We start from the raw sequence: 15,753 nt of genomic DNA on the forward strand, positions 1-15,753 counted from the left end.
CCAAGTTCTTCAAGAGCCTGCATACTCAACAGACATGTCACTCATTGAGCATGTTTGGGATACTCTGGATTGACGTGTACGACAGCGTGTTCCAGTTCCCGCCAATATCCAGCAACTTCTCACAGCCATTGAAGAGGAGTGGGACAACATTCCACACGCCACAATCAACAGCTTGATTAACTCTATGTGAAGGAGATGTGTCACGCTGCATGTGGCAAATGGTGGTCACTCCAGATACTGACTGGTTTTCTGATCCACACTCCTAACTTTTTTTTAAGGTATCTGTAACCAACAGATGCATATCTGTATTCCCAGTCATATGAAATCCATAGCTTAGGGCCTTATGAATTTATTTCAATTTACTGATTTCCTTATATGAACTCTCAGTAAAATATTTGAAATTGTTGCATGTTGCATTTATATTTGTGTTCAGTAGAATAATTTTCCTTAAATGAAGGAGATGGTGGATTGTTTTGATTAGTGTAGGCTACTGCACTGGGATAAGTCTGCTTCTTGGCAACAGGCAGAGGATTAAATGGACTGGTGTGGAGAGAAAGTGTTGATGCTTGTGTGGTCAGAGGGGAAACTACCGCAGACCTCTTGTGTCAACCCACTATTATTTATTTGTAGTTCAGGTTCTATCCATCACAGGGTTGCCACTCTGAACTGTCCCACTGCTTACAGCTGGCCACATCTCCTAGCTTTGCTCCTTTATGCCTCCTTCACACAGCGCTATGATTGACGTTTCACGAGAGGCACCTCAAGGTGGGGCTAAATGGTCTCTATTCCCAATCATGTCGCGTAGGCGGAGTCTGACTTTTATACTCTCGCTATGTGCTGCCTTCCAGTGACTGCCGTTCCGTACTGTATGCAACAAAAGCAAGCGGATGGAATAAATCGAAATAGCCTGCAATTCAGCTTTCCATAACTCACCTAAGATACGGCGCTGTCTCTCGGAGAAAACGGGATTGTGTTTCGGGAAGACACAGGCTCTGACACATGAAAGGAAGAAGCGTCCAGATTCATAGTTGTAGTTGAAGTCTGCTTATCTTTTACACGCAGTCTGATCTGCACAAGGCAGCATTTCAGATCAGATTTCAGATTCACTTCAGACCAGCTGGAAGAGCAGAGAAAGCGAGAAAGAGGGCTTCCCCTCTGACTCTGTGTGTTGGAGAACTCCGGAGCGCGAGAGTGCGAACCAGAACGTGGAACCCCGAACCCGGGTGGGAAGGTCGGAATTTGGTCAAGGATTCTCTTTTGCGAGATTGACACGGAGGTGAGAGCTTATAAATAGATCGGAAGAAATGGACGAGCAGCCGCGGTTGATGCACTCTCATGCGGGAGTAGGGATGGCAGGGCACCCCGGCCTGTCGCAACACATGGAAGGCACGGGAGGAACGGAAGGCGATGGGAGAAAACAGGACATTGGAGACATTTTACAGCAAATAATGACCATCACAGATCAGAGTCTGGACGAAGCTCAAGCCAGGTAAGGTGCCAGATGTGCGCAGTAGCCTACCTTGTCAACATGGACAAGGAATGTGTGGCAAACTACTGTATGCATTAAATTACGATGGATAATAAGACATTTCAAGTCAGTCAGATTTCTAGTGAAAAATATTATATTGATGAAATGGAGAAGAATTACGCATTCGAGCCCATCAGCCAATAATGATAAGCGGGTGAGCGCGCATTTGGAGAAATAATAACATCCACAGTGCAGCAGACTACATTTCAACTTTGAAGTTATCTTATTATTAGTATAGTGGACATATCACTTTTTCCTGAATTTCCAGAAATTATATAATATTGCAGCAGTATAACGTATAACGTAGATTCAAAGTGTTTTCACTAAAGATTCAAAGTGTTTTCACACTTCTGACAAATCAATAACGACGTACAAATCTGACATATCAAGTTTGTGGATGCGATTTGTCATAAAAATAACCAGCATCACATTGATTGACAACATGATAATTTCGATGAACTTTTGTGCAAGCACAGCTCTCTCTCTCTCTCTCTCTCTCTCTCTCTCTCTCTCTCTCTCTCTCTCTCTCTCTCTCTCTGTCACTCCAGTCAAAATACAACAACTGATAAGGCATAGCCTAAATTTAATAGAAATCTAGAATACGCTATTATAGGCTATCATTTGTTATTTACCTGGGCTATACAATGGGCCATTCATAGTAATTGAAGATAAATAATTTGCATCCAGTTATTAGATATTCAGTTAACTCAGAAGCTAAAGCGAAGTGCATTGACGCGCGGAGCGCGTAGGCTGTGTTTAGCCTTCACCGTGGAGGGCGAGCAGCAGAGAGGAATCTTTTAAAATACAATTAAACTCTTTGGACAACCTTTTCCCACTGTCCTGTGTTGCATTACGAGGAACATGACTGTAATTGATACAAATTCAACAACAAACAAGACATTTAATAATTGTTGATAATACTTAACAATTCCAAACAACAAAAATACATATTCAAAACTGTTGTATAAATTACTGTTGGTATTGTTGCTCAATCAGTCCAGAACATAAAAATGTGTTGCATTACATTTTTAGGCAGTAACAAGTAGCTATATATTCCAGTTTACTTTCTTTACTTGCTTCCAATAATAATATAAATATTAAGATGTCATTTTTAAATATTACATATGCTATCTTACTTTCGAGATTAAGCACGCATATACAAATACAGCAGGTTATCAATAAAAGGTTGACGTGATCCGCAATATTTGCATCACATATTTGCCTGTCTACATAATTTGCGTCATAGGCTACATGCTTCAATAAAACCATTATAACTATGTTATTAGGCTAACGCTTTTAGGATTGATGTGAATTGTTGAAGTTACTTTATTTTGTTTTATAGGAAACACGCCTTGAATTGCCACAGGATGAAGCCTGCTCTCTTCAACGTCTTGTGTGAAATCAAAGAAAAAACAGGTAGGCCCAATGCGTTTTCTAAAGTTATCTACTGGGCTATTGAATGCACGTCAAATACAGACCTACACAATTTGAACGAAAAACTATAGGCCTACTAACTACCTAGAAAAACTAAAAGTGCCTTCTTCTTCGGCTACAGAAGCCCACGTAACGGGGACATTGTATGCGCTCTGTGTAGGACTCATTAATATCTTCAGAGAAAGCGCGTTTCAGCCTAAAATTCACAGCCATTCACATAGATGAACTTGTTGCAGCCAGGGCATGCATGCATGTTTTTCAATGTGCTTTGAATTACATTCTTATCTGAGAAGAGAAATACAAATTGGCCTATTTTTCAGACCTGTGTTTTTACAATTTGCACATGTTTTGGGAGTGCAATCCATTTTGTGCTATTACACAGCCCTACAGTCAGTGCTACTTCATTGGAAATCTTTTCCAATTATAGTGTCAAACATCTAAAGGTTTGATGGTGTTGATGATGGAAAGTGTTGAAAGGTAAATGACCGTCTTCATCATAATGTTTCCCCCTTGTGTGCTAGCTGTCAAATCTCTCTGCTGTGTGTCTCATTTCATTCACTTGTGTGTGTCTCTCCATTTGTCTGTGCTGTTGTGAGAGACCTTGTCGCCAGAATAATTGCACTAAGAGCAGATGTAGTGACATCAGACTTTGGGAGAGGCGTAACAAACCTCGTCTTTCCAGAATACAAACCCCTTTTCCCTTTGACATTTCTGAAATTGGCACAGATAGAATTCAGAGCTGCTCAGGAACGATAGTGTGTATATATCTCCTCTATTATTTTCCTGTTCTAAGATATGGCGTGGAATGAGGACTCCTTTAAATTTGTAGTTGTGAGATATTGAGATGCTATCGCTGTCTGGGTTTGATGTGGAAGCGACTCCACTGTGTTTCACAGTCATTAGTGCATGAAATAAAATGGGATAGATAGAGGATAAAAGAGATATCATTTTTATTATCTCTCCGCTCTCACTTGGTCCATACTTCATGCTTCACTGTGTGGAGGTGATGGGTTGTGTTGTATATTTTATTCCCTGTGTGTATGTAATTCTACTTTTCCATGATGTTTTCATTTTCAATGAAGTTCAACCCCCCGCCATCCTCCACCTCCACTCCCCAACGACCCAGTCCTCCTGCCCCATGTAGCGCACCCTCAATTGGGCCAGTGTCTAAGGGGAGCAGGGGGCCTTTTGAGGCCTGCTGGCTCTCTTTCCTTTCTCTGTTGTCTTGGTAGGGTTTTGGAGGGGGAGTGAGTGACACAGTTATGCATAGTGTTTTACTCCCTGGCATTTTTCAGAGTTCATCCAAAGTTTGTCTCCACATGGAGTACAAAGTCACTTGGATCTGGTCCTGTCTGGGAGTGCTGTGCTTTCTCTCTCATCTCTCTCAGCTGGCTACGACTTGACCATCCCAATAGCCCAGGTTTCTGTTTCTCCTTAAGGAGAATGTCTCTGAGTTTGACCACCTCTTCTCAGAGGAGGTTTAGTTACACATACCTGCTGTGTTTGGAGGAAATGAAGTTCATTACATCAATTGAATATAGATGTATGATATACTACTGTATATGCAGCACATGGTTCTGAACATCTCTACCCTTTCATGTACCGTATGAGACAGCGTTTCATCCGCCCTCTAGTGTTTCTGTATAAGGTGTTAGAATTAACTTGTCAGAGGTAGTTTTGAAAATATTTTTGAAAAGGGTCAGCTGCTGAAGCCTAGAGCACATCTCTGTTAAGTAAACCTAGAATGGGTCCTCTCGTCTGGGTGCCAAAGTATTAAACACCTTATGATGATTCTCTCAGTAAAAAGTACAGACTACAGACTAGCGCCAGGGAAGCTGTGTTGAGTTGAGCACGGTTTCTGTTAGGTCTTAAAGTAAATAAAGCTCAGAGCAGAACTCACTGACTGCACAGACCTCTGCTGCTGCTACTGCTCTGGAATCTGTCTTGTTTTTAACCATTAAATATGTGTGAATGCACCAGAGACATTAAGGCTATTTCTAGAGTGTTTTTTACACCACATGATATTCACTTAGGATAATTGTGTTGTTAATTGCTTATTGTAACATATAGGTTTTTCTTTCTGATAAGACTATCATTTGCCATTTTTATTTATTTTTAGAATTTTGTCATAGCAACATTTGAGAGCTGTGAATTTATATAATAACTAAAATATATATATATATTTTTTTATTAGTAGTATTATTTTTATTAAATGAAGTAGCTTTTATTTCAAAACTTTAATTTACAGTTTTTTTGTTTTTGCAAATATATATATTTTTTGAATTTGGTTTTAGTAAACGGGATTATATCTCCACTACGCAATTTACGTCTCTGACTGTCCCCAGTACTAGAAAAACTGACATCACCTGCGGGTGTCAGGAAAGAATATAATGCCATGCTCAGGCAGGCAGGACAGGCAGGCAGGACAGGCAGGCAGGACAGGCAGGCAGGACAGGCAGGCAGGACAGGCAGGCAGGACAGGCAGGCAGGACAGGCAGGCAGGACAGGCAGGCAGGCAGGACAGGCAGGCAGCGTTGAGTAACTCCTGAACTCCTGACCCACTCTGTGTATTTGTACGGGGATACTGTGGTGTGGTGAGCGATCGGTGCCCAGCAGAACGACTACTCACTATAAACAACCACACTGCTGTGCACTGCTTGCACCCCAGAAGAAAGGAGAAGGAACACTTTATTTCCACCCAGGGTAGGCATCTTTCTTTTCTTTTCTTCTTTCAGACACTGGTTTCTTTTTTCCATCCTTGACTGCTTAGTTTCATCCCGATCATATTTTGGTTGTCTTTCTCGACTTAAAGGAATGTTACTTTTCACTCAGAGGCGTACGGTGTGTGTGTGTGTGTGTGTGTGTGTGTGTGTGTGTGTGTGTGTGTGTGTGTGTGTGTGTGTGTGTGTGTGTGTGTGTGTGTGTGTGTGTGTACAATACTTGATAAAAAGAGATATACACCTCACCTGTATGGATTATTACATTTAAAAACAGTTCGATTTTGACACACACTCCTAAGGTTACTGTTGGATAAGTGGTTTAGTGTTCACTGTGAGAAGAATAAGAAAGAGAAGTTGAACTCAGTGTAAAGGTCTTGTCTGTGACAGTAGGCTACAAAGTATCCACCCTGAGCCACGTTATAAGAGGTATTGGCACAGGGTGCTTTCCTAAAATACACCCAAATAATTTGACTCCAATGCTACTGCGCCATGAAACCTTAACCTTCTGCAAACTTAACGCATTACAGCATATACGAATGTGACACAACTCAATCTTACATCATGTTTATAAAAATATTTCTAACTTTATTAATCATGAGATGAATGTGGCAAAATGGGAGATAAGTGTAATTAAACCCTAACCATATCTTCAACACAACATTATAAAACTAAATGTAAAGGATTGTAAAAAAAAAGATCTGTTTTAATCATGCTTTTAAAAACATTTCCACAGTTTGTTTTTGGAACTGGTCTAAAGGACCTTGCTTCTCCTTTTGATGAGAAAACTGTTGACATCATCCAAAATGGTGCTTAAGAAAATTAGCTAAAATGAATTGACTTCTATAAACACCTCATCAACGTCATAAATCTCCAACAGTGTCAAACATAACCTCTCTGTGACACAGACACTTTCTCAGTAAATGTAGGTTGTGTCCCAAATGACACCCTATTCCCTATATATTGGATATGCATTACTTTTGACCAGAGGGCTATGTGCCCTGATCAAAATGTAGTGCAGTATATAGGGAATAGGGTGCTATTTGGGATGCATTCCTGCTGCTCTGACTGGCTGTTTAGTTTCTTTTCTCTCAACCTCAACAAAAGGCCAGTTTCTGGTGGCCTTGTTTGAATAGTGTAAGGTTTCACGCCTGGGGGATGCTCCATTTCTAAAAATGACTAGCGGAGTGATGTAATGGTTTTTTTGAATGGTGAAATGTCGTTTTTTTCAGAGGGCAGCAGAGTAATATTTAACACGGGTGAAATTAGCCAGAGATCTGATTACAGAGGATATGTCTCAAATGCCGACCTATTCCCTATATAGTGCATTACTTTTGACCAGAACCATATGGCCTCTGGTCAAAGTAGTGCACTACACAGGGAATAGGGTGCCATTTGGGACTAAGGTAGATTGGGACGCAGCAGGGGGATACAGTACACTACACTACATTGAGTTGTCAGTCCATTCAGATGGCTTGGAATCTGCATATTTTTACTCTAGAAAGTGCCTTCATTCCCCAGAGTCCAGTCAGAACCCTACAAACCACAGCACACCATCGTAATATAAACAATTTATGTTAGCCGTCATTATCCGCAGAAGAAAACCTGTTTTTAGCTTTGAACACCAATGAGGTATAGAAACCCATAGGGATCTACAGTTTGACTGTATATACACTATATATATATTTTTTTTTTAGATTAGCACAGGAGTGTATTTTGAGAGTGCATTGCCAATGCCAAACTGCTGGTAGTCAAAAGGCTAATATTGACATATCAGTTCGTTCTCTATCTATATCCCTCTGGTGTCACTTTAGTAGTATGATTTTTGTAAGTAGCAGGGAACATTTACTATATAGTGCACTATGGTCCCTATGGGTCCTGGTCAAAATAGTGCACTATAAAGGGAATAGGGTGCCATTTGGGATGTAAGCATAGGCTAGGCCGGGGCCTGTTCAGAGCTAATGTAAACTATACATTTCATTTATCCTTTATTTAACTAGGCAAGTCATTAGACCAAATTCTTATTTACAATGACGGCCTACCCCGGCCAAACCCAGACGATGCTGGGCCAATTGTGCGCCACCCTATGGGACACCCAATCACCAGGTACTGCAGGGACACCTCTTGCACTGAGATGCAGTGCCTTAGACCACTGCGCCACTCGGGAGCTGAGTGTAACAGCTTATTTCCATCAAAACAGGAGGACGTCTACTCAGATATAGAATGTTGTGTCGCAGTGATATGCATCCCCCTCCTGTCCTTGTCTGTTAGTGCACTGACTGGGAGTGTTGATATTAATACATGCAACACCTTTTGTCTATTATTCAGCCTGCTCCTCTATGCTGACGCAGCAGTATTCGGAGAGAGAGAGAGTGTGTGTGTGTGTGTGTGTGTGTGTGTGTGTGTGTGTGTGTGTGTGTGTGTGTGTGTGTGTGTGTGTGTGTGTGTGTGTGTGTGTGTGTGTGTGTGTGTGTGTGTGTGTGTGTGTGTGTGTGTGTGTGTGTGTGTGTGTGTGTGTGTGTGTGCGTATGTGTGTCTCTGTGTGTGTGTCTCTGTGTGTGTATGTATGTGTGTCTCTGTGTGTGTGTGTCTGTGTGTGTATGTATGTGTGTCTCTGTGTGTGTGTGTCTGTGTGTGTGTTCTCCACAGCTGTTTCTCTCCTATCTCTCTGTTTAATCATCCAAATATCTCTCTGTTTAATCATCCCCCCATACCCTTGCAACCACTGCTGAAAAAATGAAAAGAATCCTGATGGTGGTGACCGTGAAATTGATCTAGCGATTTCACGTTGAGGTGTTGTTTTTCCCCACCATGTTTTCCTGTGATGTTATCCCAGTGATGATAACAGGGAGCAAGCGTCTATGTTGCGTGTGAAAGCGAGTAAGACAGAAAGACAGAGAGGACTAAGAAATAAGAAACACAAGAGGAAAGACCCATGTAAGTCAAATTCCTCTTTCATAGGCTGGTGAGCTAGCTACTAAAATTACTGTCATTTTTCCTGTTACGGCATCAGGGCAAAGTTAAATGCTATTCATTAAAAATGAAGATTATGCGCTTGTGGTCTCCAAAATAAAGCATATCCCAGTCATTGTGGTGAATGAAATGTATAAAATGGATAACTGGTTGGATTTAGCCCTCATGCCTCACCAGACAGAATTAACAGACCACAGCATCCACTGCTGTAAGATGGGATATGGTGGCGTACATCTGGCTTGCTTTTTTGACTCCTTTTTTCAATAATGATCTCTGTAAAGATGTGGTCTGCCTTGGCTCTTTTTTTGTGTGCTGCTAGCTTCCCCTAATATTTATTCAAATCCGCAAATTTGTTATGTACATTAAATTGAACATGCAACGGCACTTTTGAATGTGGTTGCCATACCAACCCCCCAGGAGTTCATTTTCCTTAATGCAGGGCTCTGAATCTCATTTCCTACACACTCCCCTGCTGCTAAGAGCTGCTCCGAGCAGGCGCTACCTCCAGGCTTCCACTGTACCGCTGACAGAGCACCGCTCCATCGACACAGCCTTCAAACGCTAGAGCTTTTATCAAGAGAGATGGAGAGAGGGAGGGAAAGAGGGAGAGCGGGAAAGAGAGGGGGAGAAAAAGAAAGCAGAGAGAGAGAAAGAGAGCAGGAGAGAGGGAAAAAGGGAAAGAGAGAGCGCGGGAGAGAGGTAGACAGAGAGGGAGAGGCCTCTCTCTGCGTAGTGGAAATGACACAAATTAATATACACTACTTAAACCAGACTAAGATTAATGGTTGCCTTTCGCGGCAGTTTAGTCCCACTGTCAGTTGCCGGGTGCTCGTTAGATAAAATCAACACTAATCAACATTTATTCCCCTTTTGCCCTGGGCCCTCAGGATTCTGGCGGGCGGCAGGACTGTGTTACCCCCCTCCTCCTCCCCCTCTCTCTTCCCCTCGCCTCCCCCCGTCTGTCTAGCTACGCTTTTCACCTCCCATCCAGCTCCTCCATACATCACCCTGCACCCTCCTCCCTCCCTGCCTCTTTCCGGCCTGGCTCCTCACAGGGGAGAGCCCACTCCCATCAGGACACATTACAGTCATGATAGATTTTCTCTTCTCATTTGCATCTGATATTTAACACTAAAGCAGTTGCTCTGGCACTTTACAGTACAGGAGCTGCGTGTGGTCTGCGTATGGTGTGTACGGTGTGTATATTTTGTGTGTGTGGGCATTAGCTGCCCTCAATCTGCTATTGCATTATCACTAACAAGATATGTGTTGTGTTGTGTGAATGCATTATGTACATATCTGAGTGGGTTTTCCTGAAAGCAGCATTATGTATGTGTGTGGCCCATTACTAGGAAACTGAGCTCTTTTTCTCCCAATAGGCTTGTATTTCCTTCAGGGGGAAAGAAAAGGCAATTACCATTGTATATTTTTGTCCTCATTTCAAAGAAACATAATATATTATACATTTCTGTGAAGTTTATCAGATTATGATGCTACCTTTTATTGTAGTGTTGACACTATTGTGTTGTACAACATATTGTACATGTGTCATGCCCTGACCTTAGAGAGCCGTTTTATTTCTCTATTTGGTTAGGTCAGGGTGTGATGTGGGGTGGGCATTCTATGTATTGTATTTCTTTGTGTTGGGCCGAGTATGGTTCCTAATCAGAGGCAGTTGTCTATCCTTGTCTCTGATTGGGAATCATACTTAGGCAGCCCTTTTCCCACCTGTGATTGTGGGATCTTGTTTTTGTGTAGCTGCCTGTGAGCAGCCCAGAATGTCACATTTTGTTTTTCTCCTGTTTGTTGTTTGGTGAGTTTCATCTTCATTAAAAGATGTGGAATTCCATGCACGCTGCGCCTTGGTTTATTTATGATCGGAAGTTTGAAGATAGTGATCGTGACAACGTATGTAGACCTAGACCAAAGATCTGTCCGTGTTTGACTAAACTGGAATTATTGTAAGATTATTGATTATTTTAGCATTCATTAGATTAACCACAACCAGACTGCCCCTCACATCGCCTGTATCATTGATAATTGTACAGATAATATTGTTACTGTTTCATCTGTGTTAATATGGAGCAAAGATGAAGAGATTCAGCCTAAATATCCTCCTTGGAAGAACCCACCCGTCTAACGTTATGCAAATCGATAATTATACAGTCTAATGTATGGCGGTAATCAGCTTCTGTTGCTCATTATATCTTCCTCGACTCCCACTGTGTCACTGGGAAGCATTCTCACAAGGAACATTTTATCTCTACATTTCAGTCTGTAAATATGCTGGAGGATCATTTCAGTCTGTAAATATGCTGGAGGATAATTTCAGTCTCTAAATATGCTGGAGGATCATTTCAGTCTCTAAATATGCTGGAGGATAATTTCAGTCTCTAAATATGCTAGAGGAACATTTGAGTTTCTAAATACGCTGGAGGATCATTTCAGTCTCTAAATATGCTAGAGGAACATATCAGTCTCTAAATATGCTAGAGGAACATTTGAGTTTCTAAATACGCTGGAGGAAAATCTTTGTCTCTGAATACGCTGGAGGATCATTTGAATCTGTAATTAGGCTGGAGGAACATTTTTGTCTCTAAATATGCTGTATTCGCTATAGAACAGAAAGGAATCCAAATGAATTAAGGCTGATAGTACACCTGAATGCCATTTTATTTACTTACACATTCTTTGATTACGAAATACGTTTCTCTAAGAAAATGACATACAGTGAACAAAAATATAAACGCAACATGCAATGAGTTATAGTTCATATAAGAAAATGGATTTCACATTATTGGGAATACAGATATGCATACTGTATATTGGTCACAGATACAGTACATTAATAAAAAGGTAGGGGCATGGATCAGGCTGTTGATTGTGGCCTGTGGAATGTTGTCCCCACTCCCATTCAATGGCTGTGTGAAGTTGCTGGATATTGGTGGAAACTGGAACATGCTGTCATACACATTGATGCAGAGTATCCCAAGCGTGCTCAATGGGTGACATGTCTGGTGAGTATGCAGGCCATGGAAGAACTGGGACATTTTCAGCTTCCAGGAATTGTGTACAGATCCTCGCGACATGGGGCCGTGTATTATCATGCTGAAACATGAGGTGATGACGGCAGATATACAGCACAACAATGGGCCTCAGGATCTCATCACGATATCTCTGTGCATTCAAATTGCCGTCGATAAAATTCAATTGTGTTTGTTGTCTGTATCTTATGCCTGCCCATACCATAACCCCACGCCACCATGGGGCACTCTGTTAACAACGTTGACATCAGCAAACTGCTCACGCACACTACGCCATACACACTGTCTGTCATCTGCCCGGTACAGTTGAAACCAGGATTCATCCGTGAAAAGCACACTTCTCCAGCGTGCCAGTGGCCACCGAAGGTGAAAATTTTCTCACTGAAGTCTGTTACAACGACGAGCTGCAGTCAGGTCAAGACCAAGGTGAGGACAACGGACACGCAGATGAGCTTCCCTGAGACAGTTTCTGACAGTTGGTGTGTAAATTCTTCAGTTGTGCAAACCCACAGTTTCATCAGTTATCCGGTTGTCTGATCTCAGATGGTCCCGCAGGTGAAGAAGCCGAATCTGGAGGTCCTGGGCTGGCATGGTTACACGTGGTCTGCGGTTGTGAGGCTGGTTGGACATACTGCCAAATTCTCTAAAATAACGTTGTAGGCGGCTTATAGTAAAGAAATTAACATTTCATTCTCTGGCAACAGCTCTGGTGGACATCCCTGCAGTCAGTATGCCAATTGTACGCTCCCATTTTAGAGTTGCATTTTATTGTGTAATGATCATGCTGTTTAATCAGCTTCTTGATATGCCACACCTGTCAGGTGGATGGATTATCTTGGCAAAGGAGAAATGCTCACTAACAGGGATGTAAACAAATTTGAGAAAAATACGCTTTTTGTGCGAATGGATTTCAGCTCATGAAACATGGGCCAAAACTTTACATGCTGCGTTTATATTTTTGTTCAGTGTACATTTTTGTATATGAGCCTCCGTTTAGGATTGTTTCCATGTTTCTGACAGTGTGCTGCTGGTATCTATCATTTCTATAGTCCATCAACACTACACCATACACACTCTCAGCTGTAGTGATATGATTGAATACAACCATACTCATTGTTGTGCCACCAGTCAGGATCCTTGTAGCGACACCAACCATGCGCTTCTCTATGGATATGCGCCAAATGGTACCCTATTCGCTATATAGTGCACTACTTTTGATGATGGCCCTGGTCGAAAGTAGTGCACTATATAGAGAATAGGGTTCCATCTGGGACGGACACTATCTCCGGTGCCAATCTGGGCACCCAGAATAGATCAGCAAGCTTCATGGCATGGCCTCCTAGCAGGCGAGACGTTTTGTGTGTGTAGAAAAGTAGAAGGCGCATGTTGGTCCCCCTGAAAGGAAACAAATGTTCCGGAGCAGAAACGCAGCGCCGTGGTGGTTTTGGATGGCTTCCCTGTACACAGACCACAGACACAAGTGACATTGTGGGTAACTTTTAGAACTGGAACAGGGGGAGGAGGATGGGGGGGGTGCTCAGTGGAGGACTGGATAATATGGTAAAGGAGGTTTCTGAAAGTGTGTTTGAGGATATGTAGCTCATGTAATCATAATGTAAAAATAATGTTATAATAATAATGTAATCATAAAGCTCACTGACCAGGGAAGGCATTTTGGACATTTTAGGCTGACCAATTTTAATTTTAATAACATATGCATGTCATGCAAGTGTATACCAACACACAGAATTGTACTACATTTCTGATTGTGGATTTTATCCTTAAGATTTTGACTGTGAACTTGTAGCCTTATAGAATCCTCAGAGGCCTTTTAAGAGACTCTTACATGAGCTACGTATACTGTACATTAAAACCTCTCTGATACTACGTATACTGTACATTAAAACCTCTCTGATACTACGTATACTGTACATTAAAACCTCTCTGATGCTACGTATACTGTACATTAAAACCTCTCTGGTACTACGTATACTGTACATTAAAATCTCTCTGATGCTATGTTTACTGTAGCTTTCTAGATTTCTCCCAGTGCTGAGGAGTAATATTTGCTTGTTTAACAGGTATTGAATGTTATGTCAGAGGCCCTATACATTTAATGACAAAACCTACAATACTTGAGACAATTAATTTCTGCAATGTAGAATTTTTTATTTTTCTCAGGGCTGTGATTAGGCTTGGTGTAAGCTCTGCTTTGTCTAGAAAGCTGTTGTCTTGTATTTTTCTGAACATGAGATCTTATGAAATCAAATCAAATGTTATTACCTTACGGTATTGGGGGGGTGGGGGGTGTCAATGTAAATAGTCCAGGTGGCCATTTGATTCATTACAAGCAAACCATGGCCCTGTTAAATTATTTGACAGGTCTTTGTTATCCACACACGGAGGGCCTTGTACAGTAATATGAATAGTTCGTTTTACTGAAGTCCTCTTTGTGTTCTATAAATGGCCATCGTTTCCTTTCTGTGATGCTGTACAGTAATACACACTAGCACCTTTGGCCCGGAAGGAGAAAGAAAAAAAGCAGATGTATGATTTGATTGATGACTGAAGTCACATTCAGTGTTCGTCCCAAATGCACCCTATTCCCTTTATAGTGCACAACTTTCAACCAGAGGCACTGGACAAAAGTAGTGCGCTGTAGGGAATAGGGTGCCATTTGGGACGCACTCTCAGACTTCCTTGTGGGAATGGTTGGGATGGTGTGTCATATTTGGAGACTATCAGTTGGCACGTCTACAAATTCCAACCACTGCGGCCTCACCTCTTTTCCCCGACATGTGGCCTTGAGCGTATGATTCCTGTTAGAATTGAGGTAGCATCCCAAATGGCACCATATTCCTTATATAATGCACTTCTTTTGACCACGGCCCATAGGGAATACAGTAGGTTGCCACTGAAGGTACAGGGAGTCAGACTGAGGGTCTGAAATGGAGGAAGTGTAGTTCTATAGTTATATCTATAACAATGATTACCAAAGGACAAATCATACAGACAAAGGATAATACTGCTCTCTGTCCCTGGGGACAGTGTGGACTGTCTATGTACTGTACTGTATGCAACTGTACTCTATGCCACATTTCATTCTACATACATATGAACTAAAGAGCTGGTCAGGGAGGAAGACTTTTTGTTGGTATCGTATGTCATAATGTGGATTTTGTTGTTAGAGTTCAGATGGATGGATCATTGGAATTTCATCACCCCTGCATATGTCAAGACATGGCATGTGCGGGTGTGGTGAGATTCCAAATGGGTTGGACAATATTATTTTTGTCACTTATATTGAAGAAGCTATTACTTAAATACTGGAAGTCAAATCATACTCCAACGTTAAAAGAATGGAACAATCAAATGCTTTATGATTTAAATATTGAAAAAACTCTGTCTACAGACAGAAACAACATAACACAATTTAAAGTCATATGGGCAGAGTCCTACAAGCATTAGAAACAACATTGGGTGTGGATACCATGGGAACATGTGGGTCTGAGCAAGTGTGATGTCATTCATGTTTGTGAAAATGTATGTAAACGTTAAGCTGTTTATGGTTTTTGTCTACGTATGTTTTTTGTTGTTTGTTAACAACAAAACAGTAAAAAAAAGTTAAATAAAATATAATAAAATGTTTTTAAAAAAGGCATTTCATCACCCCTGTGCTGTTTGTATTAATATTGTTTCACTCAAAAGTGTTCATTGACAACACTGTCATTGGTCGCTTGCTCCTCTGAAATTCACATCACAACTCCAGTGTTTTCATTTTTCCCTCCGCTATGTAGCAATTGTGTTAATAGCCTAATATTCTGTCAACAGAGGCAAGATAAAGAGGGTTTAGGATAACCTTGAGTTTGGAGGATAGGATAACCTTGATAAAACGTTCATCTCCATCTGTCTTCATCCGTTATGAAGTATGCAAATGACCTGTGGGATGGGAGCGGATGGGAGTACAGCACAGTGCTGTAAAATGGGCCATTTCAAGTGTTCTGTGTACCATGCTGACTTCCAAATGTATCACCATCCAATCCAGTGCATACTCATG

The 15,753-nt window shown here is 41.5% G+C and overlaps 1 protein-coding gene across 4 annotated transcripts in view; it reads left to right on the forward strand.

Moving 5' to 3' along the window:
• The first annotated feature begins 825 nt into the window (after nt 1-825).
• The window catches only part of LOC106560332 (pre-B-cell leukemia transcription factor 1), a 112,042-nt gene continuing 97,114 nt past the window's right edge, over nt 826-15,753 (forward strand). For 2 of the 4 annotated variants that reach the window (XM_014123140.3, XM_014123142.3), the window contains exons 1-2: nt 826-1,489; nt 2,871-2,944. In XM_014123140.3, coding sequence (XP_013978615.1) covers nt 1,305-1,489; nt 2,871-2,944 — 259 coding nt within the window. In that variant the 5' untranslated portion in view covers nt 826-1,304. The remainder of the gene's footprint in view (nt 1,490-2,870; nt 2,945-15,753) is intronic. The other 2 variants (XM_014123141.3, XM_014123143.3) reach the window with 2 other exon arrangements.

This window comes from Salmo salar, chromosome 10, assembly GCF_965601325.2.
Source record: "Salmo salar chromosome 10, fSalSal1, whole genome shotgun sequence".
NCBI classification, from domain to species: Eukaryota; Metazoa; Chordata; class Actinopteri; order Salmoniformes; family Salmonidae; genus Salmo; species Salmo salar.